General features: G+C 37.8%; 1 protein-coding gene across 4 annotated transcripts in view; it reads left to right on the top strand.

Annotated features, from left to right (window-relative positions):
• Positions 1 to 15,000, top strand: part of ARHGAP18 (Rho GTPase activating protein 18) — a 96,006-nt gene that overhangs the window by 67,386 nt on the left and 13,620 nt on the right. For all 4 annotated transcript variants that reach the window (XM_066179206.1, XM_066179207.1, XM_066179205.1 and 1 more), the window contains 6 exons: positions 657 to 826; positions 3,039 to 3,204; positions 5,928 to 6,019; positions 8,316 to 8,393; positions 11,145 to 11,304; positions 13,942 to 14,024. In XM_066179206.1, the coding sequence (XP_066035303.1) occupies positions 657 to 826; positions 3,039 to 3,204; positions 5,928 to 6,019; positions 8,316 to 8,393; positions 11,145 to 11,304; positions 13,942 to 14,024 (749 nt within the window). The remainder of the gene's footprint in view (positions 1 to 656; positions 827 to 3,038; positions 3,205 to 5,927; positions 6,020 to 8,315; positions 8,394 to 11,144; positions 11,305 to 13,941; positions 14,025 to 15,000) is intronic.

Consider the following 15,000-nt stretch of genomic DNA (forward strand, 5'->3'; position numbering starts at 1 on the left):
AAAGTTCTAAATTTGTCTAGTGTTTGATTCCTTTAAGGAACAAAGAAAGAGAAGTAAGGCCATTGTTGTATACTTTGTCCTTCCCTGTATCATGGAAACATGCCCAAACTGTTTTGGGGAATCAAACTGAGGTGAGAACAAGAATCTTGGAACAAAGCTATGATCTGTGTACTCCCTGTTATTCCTAGATGTTAATGCTTTGGATCATAGAGGACACATTCTCTATTGCTTTTGAAATTTTAACAAATCAGCAGAAAAATTTGCTGATTTGTTTGCAGGATGTTACAGTCTTTGAAGCTGGAAAGGGTTTGATGGCAAGAAACTTCTGATGCCAAAGTTCTTTGGCTTTGTAAGATTCTGGGAGTCTGCTGTTTGTTTGAGGTGAATTGCTCTATCTTTTCATAATAGATAAGTAGGAGAGAAAACCCCATGCCTTGGCAAAATTATTCAAGAAAACCTACAAAAGTTGAACTCCTGTCAACAGCTAAATTTTCAACTGACAAAAAAAATACAGGAACAGTTACTTTGCAATCAGAAAGTTCATTGCTTGTACAGCATTAATTTCTACTTGGTTTAAAACTTACTCTCATGCATTGAGTGGTGCTCAGTTGTGCTGCTGTTGATTTTTAGCTTTTTTTCTTTAATGGTGTTTTCAGGTCCAAAGTTCAGTCTTGGAACAGATGAGCAGAAGAACCTGCCTGAAGACATGCCGTCTTCAGACACTGACATCAATTTGGAGATATCATTTGCAGAACAGGCAGCTAATCTCAAAGACAGCTCAGTAGGCAAAATGTACAAAGGTGGAGGGGGTGACACTCTTCTCCCGGTAGGTGTTTCTAATTTATTCCTCTTTTTTTTTTTTTAGCTGGAGGTACTGTTTGGGTGATATTTATCTGAGACTGAGTGAATTAGATTTTGAATGTTGTCAGATTTAGCTTTGTAGAGATTGAGGTTCTCAAAGTAACTAAATTTTGGGATTAGTATGCTCAATAACACGAAAATACAATGATGCCTGTTTTATGTACTTTTGTGTCTGGAAAAATGCACTCCATACATAAGCAAAAATGAACTTCTAATATTAAGCTGGAATAGTGGCCTAGTGGTAATTGTGCCACTCTATCCTTGCTTCATTTGTTTACAGCCCCTTTTTCTGTTATCTGAGGTGAGATGATTTACCTGTAATAAAAAGCTCTGCTGTAATATGAAAATGGTTGGTGGATGCTTGTAGAAACCTTATGCAGTTGTCTGATGCAGGTAGGTGAGGGATGAGAAAGAAGAGCAGAATTGTCTATGGAAGTTAGTGGTCTGAAGTCAAATGGCAGGAAATTAAAGATTAATTTGAACTCATTTTTTCTTTCCAACTCTTAATAAAAAAAGGTTCTCTCTGAATGAATCCATATAAAATCAAAAGAAAATATTCCAAGGGATTTTGTTGTTGATCCTCAGAAATCTCTCTGAGGATTTTTTTCTGCCTAACAGTTCATGAACATGCAGTTACATATAACCTGTAAAGTAATGACTGGTGTGAAAAGTGTCTTCTTGTTTTGGTTTTTTTCTAACACTTTATGCAAACATGTCTGAGTAAACACAGTTTCTGAAATAATGTTTCCCAGTTCTTCAAACACTTAATTTAGATAAGGACGTGTGCAGTTCTTCAAGTAGTAATTACCCCATGTATCCTAGTTTAAACATTATAAACCAGACACTAATGGATATATAGAGATGGATTCTAAAGTGTTTGAGTCATGTTTCTCTAATGCAGCTTGTGACGAGATAAAAGCTATGCTCTAACTTCTGTATATATATATATATATATATATATATATATATATATATATATATATATGCATAATATATACATGAGCTCTACTTCTGGCCTGGCTTGTGAAAGATTGCTCAAAGACATGGCTATGGGATTTCTTCTTCAGTTAGAAAACGAGCTGTAAAATTATAGGAAAAGGAAGGGAGTTACCTTTTTAAATCTACAATATATTAGTTGCACCTTCATCATCAGCGGCTATTTTTAAAGAGACATGTTTGTGCAAGTCAATGAAAGCTCAAGGTGGGGAACTGGCTACTTATCTACCTTTTGTAAATTATATTTATGTTTTGGTATGTATCCTTGTAGTCATGTACCATAACCAGCAGTTCAGCTCTGCTATTGCTGGGTTTGTACAGGGTAAGAAAATAATTCATGGGTATAATATGTCTTTCCAAGTGGAAGAAAGTCTTGTCAAGCTTCCTGCTCTGAGTCATGCATATTTAGAAGCCTGCTGGTGAGAGATGGAGTTAGAAAGTTTATTGAGTTGGGAAGTCCCTCACCCTTTCACCTAAATTCCTTATATTGATCTCTGGCTGCAGCCTCTGAGTATCTAGTTCAGTAGGAAGGAGCCGTGTTAAGTATCCCACTTCCCTAAGAAGATAACTCCTTTATTATTATTTATATGGCAGCCAAATATTTTATTTTGTGTGCACAAGTGCAGGATTTCTGTCCCAGTTGTATGTGCATAGGATTGTTCATGGATAGCCATTTCCACCACTACAAACTGGAAAAGGATGCAGGAGGTGGAGGGAGAGTATGTGGTTGCAAGCAGGACTAATCCAGACTCTCCTTGGAGGTGCCAAATAAAAGGACAAGAGTTACTGGACATAAGTGACTCATGGTGAATTTTTGTTTTGCATAGTAAAGAAAGTCCCCTTGAGAGCATTCCACACTGAAACAGGTTCCCACAGGCATTATTAGGAATTTTCAAAATTCATTTGAACAGCAACAACAAGCAATCCAATCAGACTTTGAATTTAGCCTTGCTTTGAGCAGCGATTGAATTAGATAACCTCCAGAAGTCACTGGGAACCTAAATCTTCCTATCATTCTAAGACCATCTGCTTTTTAACCTATTTGTGGGATTCTCCCTTGATTTAGTCAGTAACAGCAGGCTTCATGATGAAAGGTTGTACCCTGAAGGAAGCACAGCCTTTGAGCTAAGTAATTTGTCATGACTTGGATTATTCACTCTGCTGCAAATCTCTGCTTTTAGAATTTCAGACTGCCGAAGGACAAAACAGGTACCACAAAGATTGGTGACCTAGCCCCTCAGGACATGAAGAAAGTCTATTCTTTAGCACTGATTGAATTAACTGCTCTCTATGACATACTTGGGACTGAATTCAAGCAGCAAAAAGCTGTAAAAATTAAAACCAAAGGTAAGTTGGTGTTTTGTATTCTGAACCAATTGCATCTGTTTAATCCAATGAAAAAAAATGCACCTTTTTATCATCTTCCAGCAGAAAATTTATGTATAATATATAAGCAGTAACATAGGTCCTGAGCAACATTTAATTTTACACCTTAACTCGAGGCAAGCTTTAAACAAGTTCACTGACATAATGTCTCCAGCTCTTTTTCTAAAATTAAAACTCAAGACTGTCACTGAGCAGATAATCTAAGGAGTGACGATTAACCATCTCATGCTGTGCAGCAAGAATTGCTTCACAGAAGTTTGTATGTGCTGATTTATTCCCAAAGAGCATGAGCATGTGCTCTTTGTGGTACTCTTTTCCTGATTTCCTGAAGGTAGGTACTAGTCTACTTTCAAAATTGGACTCAATGGTCTTAAAGATCTTTTTCAGCCTTTACAATTCTGTCATTCACGTGGGGCTACCTGACTTTTGTGCTTTTGTTGCCATTGGTGGGAGATGCTGGAAGCCTTTGTCACCTGTTTCCTTTTCTGACTGGCACAGATGTTCCTGTATCATAGAGGCCTTGTCCATCCAGTATTTACTTAGGCTATAATGAGGTTGTTATGCTGAATGGCATCATATAAAGTAAAAGATTTAAACTGTTGCAGAGGAGGCAGAGACAGCTGCAACATGTCACTTTCCTCTGCAAGCCATCAGAGCATATGTGTAATGACAGTGCTTTTCTTGGGAGCATGGAAAGCATGGAAAGCAGTTTCTTGATGCTAGAGGTTTTCAGTGCTTTGTTTGGTTTTTGTATTTTTGGCTTCTGCTAAATGCTTTACAAGAGCTTGAGATGTGTTACCAGTTAATCACAAGCCTGCTTTGGCCAAAACTCTATTGTCAAGGTTCAATGAATGTGACAGTGCAATAGCTCACTTTAAATAATTGAAAGCAACAGAGAGCATAGAGAGATACACAACAAGGTACAATAGATTCTTCAGAATATGTTCTTCACTTTACTTTACAGTAGTAGTAAACAGCTTTTTTAATGCAAAAGGCATACACAGAAACATCAACAAGACCTTGATTGCTTGAATGCACTTTCTTCTTGCAGAAGTACTTGTGCTGTCACTAATAAACAGAGACAAAGCACTTTCTTCTTTTGTATTTTGGGTCTTAGTTATAACTGCTTCTTCTTAAAAAATTAATTGTTAATTGAATTTCACTCTCAGCATTATTATCTAAATGGCAGGCATTCGTAAAATGTTGAATTGATTAAAAACATTTTTAAAAGGTAGAAAAGATAGGCTAGACTCGTGGCAATGTGTAGGAAATGGACAATGACATCACCTTTTCTGCTAAGTTAATCTGTTTTTGCAATGTACTGCCTTCAGTACCTTGTTGGTCTGTCTGACCCTTACCTCTTCACTCCTTAAGTGTTGTTTGGCCAATTGATTCATACAGTGCTGGGTCTATTCACTTTCTCCTTTGTGCTTGAGTGTGTAAAGATGATGAAAACATCATTCTTCTGGGGAGTGCTGTGCTGTGCCCAGCACTGCCTTTTTATTGACCTCCTGGAGTTTGTTTTTTCAACTACATTTCAATGGAAACTTTTATTATTGACAAGAACTTCAAAATAATAAAGCTATGGGGTATGGATATTGCCTGTATGTATGAGTCCCTTGTATTTTATAGGTAGACTTTTTATGCTGACAGAGATACACGGACTTCTGGTTTGGCACTGAAATTGATCTTTTTTTGTTATATATCATATTTTCTCAATGGCTGACAGTTTTTTTTTTTAGTAATTGCATTTGTTCTGTGTTCAATATTGGCATGGCATCATACCAAGCAGCAGTTTTTAACTACATGTATTGTTATATGCTGCTCCAGAAAACTTGCACATACAGCAATTATCAGTACTTCTGACAGTGAAGTTCTGTGTCAGCAAACTTGGGTTAGTCATTATTAGCATAGTTCTCTTTAAATGGTTATTCACTTCCATTCAACTGGGCCATAACACATGAATGTCCCATTTATATCAAGACTAAGGTTAGTGTTTCATCAGGGCTAAATTATCTGCGACTGAATTCCTTTAAAAAAAAAACCTAAAAACATTGAATTGCCTTAGCCCTATTGTAAAAGTTATTTTCCAACCAAGGAGTAACTGTACTTCCGCTTTTTTTAAAAAATGAACCTTTAGTGAGTTGGTTATCTTGCTATTCTGCTGGTGCTGTATAATTCAAAAGCACAGGAGCTGAAAAACTGTTATTTCCAAACCCTTGTGGAGAGAAGTGTTCAGAGCAACTCTGGGTGATAATTGCTTTTGTCTCATTTTAGTGACCAAGGTCTGGATATTTTACTCATGCCATTTCCATCTCAACTATAATAACTTGCATTGAGTGGTGAAGATCTGCATTGCAGGGTCATCATCGCATCCATTCTGCAAACCAGAACTACGCAGTTTGCTTTCATGTATGCAGTTTGCTTTACTGTGCTGCAGAACATGTGGATGGCAATTTGAAGTTAAAACAGAAGACTCCCGAGAAAGAGATGATGAATCCTTTTAGCCAGAATGTTTTGTATAATGACTTGTTTGGCAAAGACATTAAAACACTTTAAACAAAAGGTCAATAACTGAACACATTGAATAGACTTACTGCTTCAGAAATGTGGGTTTATGGCAGTATCACATGTACTGGAAAATATGTGGATAATATCTCAGTTTCATTTGCTTTATTCTTCAGATTCTGGCTTATTTGGTGTCCCACTGTCACTTTTACTGGAGCAGGATCAGAAGAGGGTCCCAGGAACCAAGATCCCACTGATTTTTCAGAAGGTAAATAGGCATGAAGAAGTTAATGTTTTACATACATGCAAAATGACAAAAACATAACATTTTGTCTGGGATTTATTTGCTTCCTGTAGCAGTTTTCGGTATAATAGTCTAATCCATCCCAATTAGTGTAACTTTTCTTTGCAGCTTTACTCAGTAATTCAGTAAATGTGGTATTCTGCATTGTATTGTATATGTATGGACATATTTTGAATTAAAGAAGTAAACTCACAAGGCAGGTGCTTTTCCAGAAGATTTTTTGCTTTAGTACAAAGGGGTATGCTTTGGCCTATATTGTGTCATGGTAATAGGGGAGATAGTTGGAAAGAAGATGGAGACCCTGGATTTACTGCCCACACAGAGCATGTCTCATTTCATGAGAAGTAAAGAAACCACTGTGTGTGGACCTGTCCTAACACTGACAGAAATTCAGTGCTCTCTTGTCACCATTTCAGTTTGTCTGTAGATGTGCTTGTTACTCTTTGAGAAACAGAAGTCTCAAAATAGTTTTGCATCATGGTCTGAAAACTACTGCTGTGTCATTCATGCCAGGAGTTACTTCCTCAGCATCATAAAAACACGTTTCTGGAAAAGATGCTATCTATAAACTGAGAAATCAAATTGCAGTGATTGATCGCTCTGCTATCCTAGCAACATTGAAAATTATACATAAACATTAACATCTTATAGATGTGATTTGTTTTGCAAGGTGCAGACATCATTTGGAATACAATTCTACTTCAAATGAGAATATGAAAATAAAAAGTTTCCCATTTCTTCTGCTTGTTCTCTGCAGCACATGCTTTCCAAGAATGGGGAATTTATTTATATAAAGTGTAAGAGAGAATTTTGTTCATTCTGCTTTTTAAATGTATCTTGTTTATCACTGAAATGAAATGAAGCAAGCTAACAGGAAGGCTGCTTAATTAAAAATAAAAATACACCTGGTTTTTATTTCACTGAGGAATTTAAATTAAAAATAATGACATAATTTCATCAGGGGTTTTCCAGCTGGAAATTCTGACAGTAATACCAATTCACGTGTCATCATCAGAAGTTTTGGCTGATAGTAATTCCAGTCTCTGGCCTGCTAATTTGGCCATGCAGAGCAGCCCTGATAGAGATGAGAATGGATTTGCCACAGGCAGGAGGCTGGTGGTGGCCAGCAGCCACCTCTTGCTGTGCGCCAAGGGTGCAGTTGTGGGTGAGTGTTCGTGAAGGAGTTGTGGCCACCAGTCGTGCCACCAGACCGTGCCTTCCCCAACAGGAGTGTTGATGGCAGGTCACACACTGCCCATGGCGCCTTCATGCCCAGCAGATGACAGTGGCATGCACTGATCTAGTGTCAGCCAGGTACAGGGTGAGTTGGATGGGACCAGTTAGCACTTATTTTTTAACCATGGAAAATGCACTAGGGTGACACTTCTAGTGCAGTTTTCTAACTTTGTGAGGTTTTCTGTCCAGTCTTCTTAATGGCATTTATCTGTTACATAAATGCAGTGGTAGGTAAACTCCCTTTAATTTCTGTAACTGGGAAAAGCACAACTCTGTTGCATAATTTTTCTTACTCAAGCACTGGTGCAGGAAGGCATTTAACAAAGGCACTGCCCTAGTTAAACATCGTGGGAACTATTTGTGCTAAAATTATGTCATCAGCTTTTGACGTTTACAGATTTGTTTTAAATACTCTTAAATCCATCCTTCAGTGAATATTTCTAGGCATATTATTTAGAGAAAAAATATTTTATGGGTTTTAAATACTTTTATGGAATTTCTGCAAATTTATCTGTGTGTAGGGTTGCAAAATTTTGGTCTGTTAGGAGAATGTCAGAATTTGCAAATCAGAGGCTTCTTCAAAGCCTAGAAGTTCTTAGCTCTCCTTTTGTAAAGTCCTAGAGTATTCATGAGAATGTTACCTTAATTATTTTGATTTGGAGACATTTTAACAAGGATAGTAATTGGGATATAATTTTTGAAGCCGTGGTAATTTTTGAAAAGAATTCTTCTGTCTTTGGAGGAGGAGGCTTGGAGGAGGTAAAAAAATAGAGTTTTCTTTTTTAATAAAATAAACAAACTCTTCTTTAATAGTATTCATAAAAAAGGGTAAGAACCACATTATAATTTTCTTCTACAACTGTAATCCATTTTCAAACTGTGTTTGAACCTCTACAGATCTGTGCACACAAATGCACATGCACAGAGAGAGATACAAGCATAAAGGCTTCAATATTTCAGAACTATCTGCCAGTAATTTTTAATTATCATCTTTGTTCATGCCAGTTTGGTTTGTATTTGACAGCTGATTGCCCAGATAGAAGAGACAACTCTGGAAACAGAGGGACTTCTTAGAATACCAGGAGTTGCGACAAGAGTGAAGGTAAAACATTGCACTGGTTATTAATATCCCCAAAATGCATGTGTGGCTGCTGAATTTATTTTGTCATGTAAATATATTTTAGCATCCCATTGTTATGAAAATCTTCAAAAACAGAAAGCAAAATCTCTTTACAAAGGAAACTGGCTAATTATATTAGCCAGGGAAATGACACTTCCACGCAGTGTAGTTTTGGGAAAAGTTTTGTAGTTTTGGAGTTCAAGTTCAAAGGAGAGTCAAAGCTACATTTCAAATTCAGTTGTGCCAAAATCTCATTAATTCTTGGCATGAGCTTTCCAGCCTTTTGCTTTTTCCCTGAACCAGTTTAATCATCTGAACAGTTCATACACGGTCTTTCTACCCCAGGAGGAAGCTTTTCTCTGGCATTGTGAGCCTTTTTTAATAGCTAGACTTAACCTGTGTTGCAGGGCAAGGCAGGCAGCGTGCACTGAAGAACCTCTCACATTTATTTTTATGAACAGCAATATAACTGCTCGGCTGGCTGAGCGCAATCTTGTTAGGCACGTCTGTGCGCACGGGCACTTCGCAGGGTGAGTGCCAATTACATGCAGACTCTTCCCCGGTATTTGCCTTAATGCAGGGAGCTAAATACACACTGTGATTCTTGCCAAGACTCAATGTGTTAAAAAGACGGTCTGAACTGGCCTTAAATTCTAACCAGAAAGGGCCATTTAAGTGGATTCAGCTGTCCAAAGACGTCTGCCAGCCTCTGTTGTGTAGAACTTGGTCCAGCTGCTGGTTCATTAGAGACAACTGAAAGAAGGGAATATTATGGAAATTGGGTTTGTTTATTTACTGGTAACTAAGATACTAATTTTTTTTTCAGTTTTCCTCCATTCTTTATATTCCACTTCACATCAGTTCTGCAAACTGGAGTGATTTCTTAGTGATTTTGTGTATTTGTTTGTTCTTTGATTTTATTAGCTTAATACAATTTCCCAGACAGTGGATCATTCACTATTTGGCTTTCATTTATTTTTAAACCTCTCTCTTTGCAGGATCTAGTTCTTTAAATTAAGCAATAGTTTTGTTAGCAAATATGTTAAGTTCTTTTACTTATTTTAATATATTTTTTTAAAAAAGCAAGGACTTAATCATACTCAAGGATTGAAGGTTAATTTTCCTAATTTTCTTAAATAGAAAAAAAAGTATTTTTCCTCATTATATAGTTTTATAGAAAGACAAAAATACTTTGTTATCATATTGTATAGACTTTAGAATTATTATTAAAAGTGCATTGGATTTAAATGCATTTACTTTAAAATGTAGGCATTGGAGCACTAGGGCATATAGTTGAATGTTCTGCCTTTGCCTCTCATATAAAATAATTGTATCTATATGTTTAATCCTGCATTTACTGCAGTGATTTGATCAGAATGTGGATGGGGAAGGTGATGAGTCTCAGGGGGAGAATTTTCATCTGTGTTTCTAAATCTTGCTATTTTGATTATCAGGAAATCACTTGACTTTAGGCATCTGAATTATGACCACTGCACATTTGAACCTCCAATGCAGTCAGAGGAGACAAGGTCTCTCTGAAAGATGGTTAAGAATGTCCAACTTTTGTGTCAAATTAAGTGTCCACATTTTCTTTTTAAATAGATCCATATTCCATTTGGATAAAGTTAAATTTAATGAAAAGGGTATCTTAAAAATGTATCTAATATCCTCTGTTCAATGTGCCCTTCTTGTCCAGATAAATAATTATGGCCGTGTTGTTCCACAGCACATATTTTACAAAACAAGCCAGTTTCTCTGTCCTCCTTTTCTGTGCAGAATACTGAGCTAGAAGAGGGGAGGGACCTGTGAGAGGTGCCTCAGGGCCCTGGCCCTCTACTGAGGTTACTTCTTACTCTGCCAGACTAGGAAATAATGAAGTGGGTGTGAGATCAGGACTGATACTTAGCAGTAGAGTAAGAAGGACTTGGTCTCTGCTGTTTGTTCCCATTTGTGCATCTGTGAAAGGCCAGTAGTAGCACTGCCATGGCAGTAGGGCAGGGATATGGTAATGTCTGCTGCCAGCAGTATCCCACCCTTTCCCAGCCCCAGACTTATGTCCTTCCACTGACACTTCCAGAGCTCTTGATTCTGCTGCATAACCTCATGATTTGCAGAAGAGTCCACTTCCACACAGGGCATGTTTGACACCTGTACTAGGCAAAGCGGAATGTGCCCAGCAACATGGAATTCCCTGTGGGTGGCAAGACATTCAGCTATTCAGTTACACAAATCATTCCCTGTGTTTTAAAAAGAGAACCAGCCTCACCTTAGTGTATATTTTGATAAGAAGCTATGTGTCAACACACATAACTGCCTTATTTGTTTATGAAAATGGCCATGTATGCATTACAGCAACACCCTTGGGCAGCAGTTTCAGAATTGCTCTGTATATCAGAAAAGTCTTAATATTTGGGCAGAGGGGAAGTCATGACCCTTATGTGCTTGAGTATGATATCTGTTTCTTATTGTATATTTATTCCATATGGCCCTGACTCAGGCCCATGGGATTTTTTTCCCATATGATTTGACTGCTGCCTATAAATGTGTGTTTGCTTGCAGTACTTCTGATCCCACATTTATCTGTTTTGTAGCAAAAGACCAGCAGCAACTGGAGTTAAGTGATATTTCAGATATCCTTTCCCCTCCTTTCGAAGTGTGGAAAGTATTGCTGTGTATAACCCGTGACTTCCAGCAGCCAAATACTACTGGTGCCTCTCATCCATTGCATTTCAGGGTCTTTGCCAAGAACTGGAAGCAAAATTTTATGAAGGGACTTTCAACTGGGAAAACGTAAAGCAACATGATGCAGCAAGTCTTTTAAAACTCTTCATCCGTGAACTGCCTCAGCCACTCCTCACGGTAGAATATCTCAAAGCTTTCCAAGATGTGCAGAGTGAGTAGTGTCCTTTCTATCTCTGCTGAAAAAATTGATACCAGTGCAGGGAAGTGCCTCTTTGCTGAGAAACAAATTGAATAACAACAAAATGAGTTCTCCTGAGAAAAGATGGGCATAATTTTGCTACTGTGCAAATAACGTCTTTCATGTAACAGCTATTTTAATAGCTTACACATACAATGAAAGCACATTTTCACTTCCTAATGTTCGTCATAGTAGTTATGAGGTGTACAAGGGTTATACAGAAAATGTATATGACAGTGTCAGTTTATAAATAGTGTTTATTTCAAAAGAAAACCACAACAAAGATAAGCAGTTCTTCAGGAAATACAGCAAATGATAATTTATACTGTTTAGGGTCTTTTATCTATTTATAAGAGGAGAAGTTCAGGCAGAATAGTCAGAACTGCTGATGGTCGGTGGTCCCTTGAGATCTGCAAGTTCTTGGGAAAATGTCCTCTTTGCCAGCTGGTCACCAGGACAGCAAACATACTGGCTGTAACTGGAAGAGAGTGGCTTGGTGATAATGAATCCAGAGTGAGAACCCACACACATTAACTCCCCATTCAACATGGGACTGCAAGTTCTATTTGCCTTGTCTGCTGACAGAGCAATGGCTCATTTCTAAGAGGGGCTTTCATAGAATCACAGAATATTCTGGGTTGGAAGGAATCCACAAGGATTATCAAGTTCAACATTTTGAATGGTCCGTATGGGGAGCAAGTCATCAATCTCGGCTTTATTAGCCCCATGCTCCAACCATCCGAGCTAAACTCAGGGTCAGAGAATTCACGTGGACAGGCAGACTGACAAATATTCTTAAAAAGGATGGGATGTGTCAGTCTCCCAGGTCTGAACTGCCTTTCAATGCTGTCAGGTTGGTTGGAGTAGGGAGCTGGTGCTTTGGTCTGCTGCACAGTGTTGTTGATTTTGCAATACTGAGTGTCAAGTTAAAACTGGCCAGTACGCTTTCAGATGGTACTGGCAACAAAGAGCTCCACAAGGTTGTTCCATTTACTAGATGGTGATTGGAGCCAGGAAGGTTTCTGCCTGTGCTCATGAGCTGTCTGGAGGCTTATGTGGTTTTACTTACCCAGAAATACTCAGGGGCCAGGATTCAAACCACTTTCTATATTGAACCAAAGGACTTGCTTCAAAACAGACATAGCACTTCATGGACTCCCATTGTTTAAATCATTGTCTTGTTGGTTACATGCAATGTGGTAGAGAAAAAGGTGTAGAGAAAAAGGACCATCCTTGTGACAGTAATCAGTGTTTTTCATGGTACTGTGACTAAGTAGTGTGGTTAGAATTAAATATTTAAAGAACATAATTTGAACAATTTAATTTGCTAATTTTAGTAATGTAAGCAACTGAAATTCAGTTGTTACTTAGGTGAGCAGACAGAAACTCTTTATTTAAGTAATGAATTTTAGTTGTTTTGCAATTGTATTTTTGCTTACTTTCCTAGGAAAAGATTGATTCTCATTGCTTTTTGAGCATTGTGACATGTGGTGTTTTGAAACTGAATTTAAGCCTTACTTTTAATGTGTGTCTCTCTAAAGCAGGTAGATACATTGCTCTCACTACTTGATGTTTTAAGTGACTATATAATTTGCCGCTCATTTGTTCAGATCCTTAATTTTTAGTATGGTAGAAAGTAGTCAGCCAGGTGGATTTTTTTAAAATTTCATCAATGAACTTTTTTTTTTGTTTGGTGGTGTCTCAGTTGATTTGGATGAAATGTATCTGATATAGCAATTCAATTAGAATCCCAGCAAGATGCATGAGAACAGCCCTGTTGAATTTTGAAGTAGTGTGATAAACTTTGTTGTGCAGGTACCTCCTTCTTCACTTGTTTTATGTATAGCCTGACTCATTAGGAATCTCCTGAGAAGACTTGCCAGAGCATGTCCTCTAGAGCATGACAGGAGGAAGTTTATCACAAGTGACAAATGTGAGAGAGCTGGGGCTTTCTGCACTGCCAGAATGTAGGAGTTCTTCTAGGAGATGGAGGAGTGGAGGGATGCATTCATTGTGCAGCTTGGGTGAAATGATGCGCCACTGAGCAATTGGTAAAAGGCAAAAGAAACAGTGCTTTTCTTTAATTATAGCTTGCCTCTTTGGTACAGCACTCCCTGTGTCAAGCTCCTCTGCTCTTGGTTTTATCCCTGCTGGTTTGCCGTGGCAGCTCTTGTTGGTTATGTTGCCTTACTCAGTTACATGTGGTATTCATTCTGTGTGGGTGACTTGGGAGATCGTGCAACTGTGAAGGCAACCAGAGAAGCTGTGAAAGCAGTGTTGAATATACCCTTTGGTATTTGGGGCACAGGCTCAGAAAGGGAAGAACCGTTAGTTATTCCTTCTTGTAGCATTGCAAAATAAAGTAGGAATCACAAGGGATCTAGAAAACATTGCCAAAAGACTGCTGAGTCACGCACCAACTGAATCCTAAGAGAACATTTGGAAATGAGTATCAGAAAACCAGGATCTGCCAGTACTCTGTCATACTACGATAATTAGCCATGTGTATGCATTCAGCATTTTGCAAGAAGTTTCAACTTAGAAATCATGCTTTTTGAAGAGTATAAAAAACAATTTCAAAATACTGAGGTCTGTGTGCTTTATTGGCAGATCTCCCGACGAGGAAGCAGCAACTGCAAGCTTTGAATCTTTTGGTTATTCTTCTACCTGAAGCAAACAGAGACACCCTGAAGGTTAGAATTGTTAACACTATTTTCCTGCATAAATATTTTGTCTGTTTCTGTGAATCCGCTCTAATGAATGCTGTTGTCTTTTTAACCCTCTTTTTTTTCAGTTCAAAGTTAATGCTGAAACTAGTGATTCTTTTTATTCCCTCATATTTCACATAACTGTGGGAGAAAAACCAAAAAACTTAGGGCCTTAATTCTTCCCAAATGACTTTTAAGAATGTGACTTGACATTTTTCCAGGATTGCAGTAGTAATCTCCCAGTGAGCAACCTTTTCTTTTAGAAGTTTTGCTCCTTTTTTTTTTTTTTTTTTGCATCAGTCATTATTTCCAGTACAAGAAATAAACAGTGTTAGAATGCAATGAATGTGAGTTTCCTTTTATGAAGTGGGTTTAGCTCTTCATTTTTGTTCCTCGCTTTTTCTGTTGTTTTTTCTACTCTCAATAAACCAGAAATTTACACTTCCTGTTGCTATTTGTAGCATGTTACATGGATTCTTCTAATTTGTGCTTGTCCTTTTGTAGCAAAACTATTAATGTTTTTTTTCAGAATGCTCACTGTAAAAGCTGGTACAATCAAGAATGAATGCAGGGTTAGTGTAGGATGCAGAATATCTTCTATTACAGGCAAAAAAATCCTACTAGGTTTTATTGTTCAAACAAGACTTTCTTTTTGAGTTTGCTTATTGTGTGGAGGCAGTCAAGAAGGCTCCTGAGTTGAGCTACAAATATCTGGAACCGAATTAATGGAAAATTGCCAGTTTCTAACTGGTTACCTGTCATTCACAATGCAGTGCTTTACTTGTGAATTGCTTACCTTGCAGAATTAGCTGCTCCATGTTTTCATAACCATGACAGCTGGCACTCTTGTGTTCACTTTCAGTTTAACAAATGCCAACAGTAATGTCTTCACAAACATCTGTGGGATGCTGCTTATGCACCTACATAACAAAGGTTTTGAAACAAATCTTACTGTGCAGGG

Source organism: Chamaea fasciata, unplaced genomic scaffold (assembly GCF_029207755.1).
Source record: "Chamaea fasciata isolate MVZ Bird 193981 ecotype frontalis unplaced genomic scaffold, bChaFas1.0.hap1 SCAF_3, whole genome shotgun sequence".
NCBI lineage: Eukaryota > Metazoa > Chordata > Aves > Passeriformes > Sylviidae > Chamaea > Chamaea fasciata.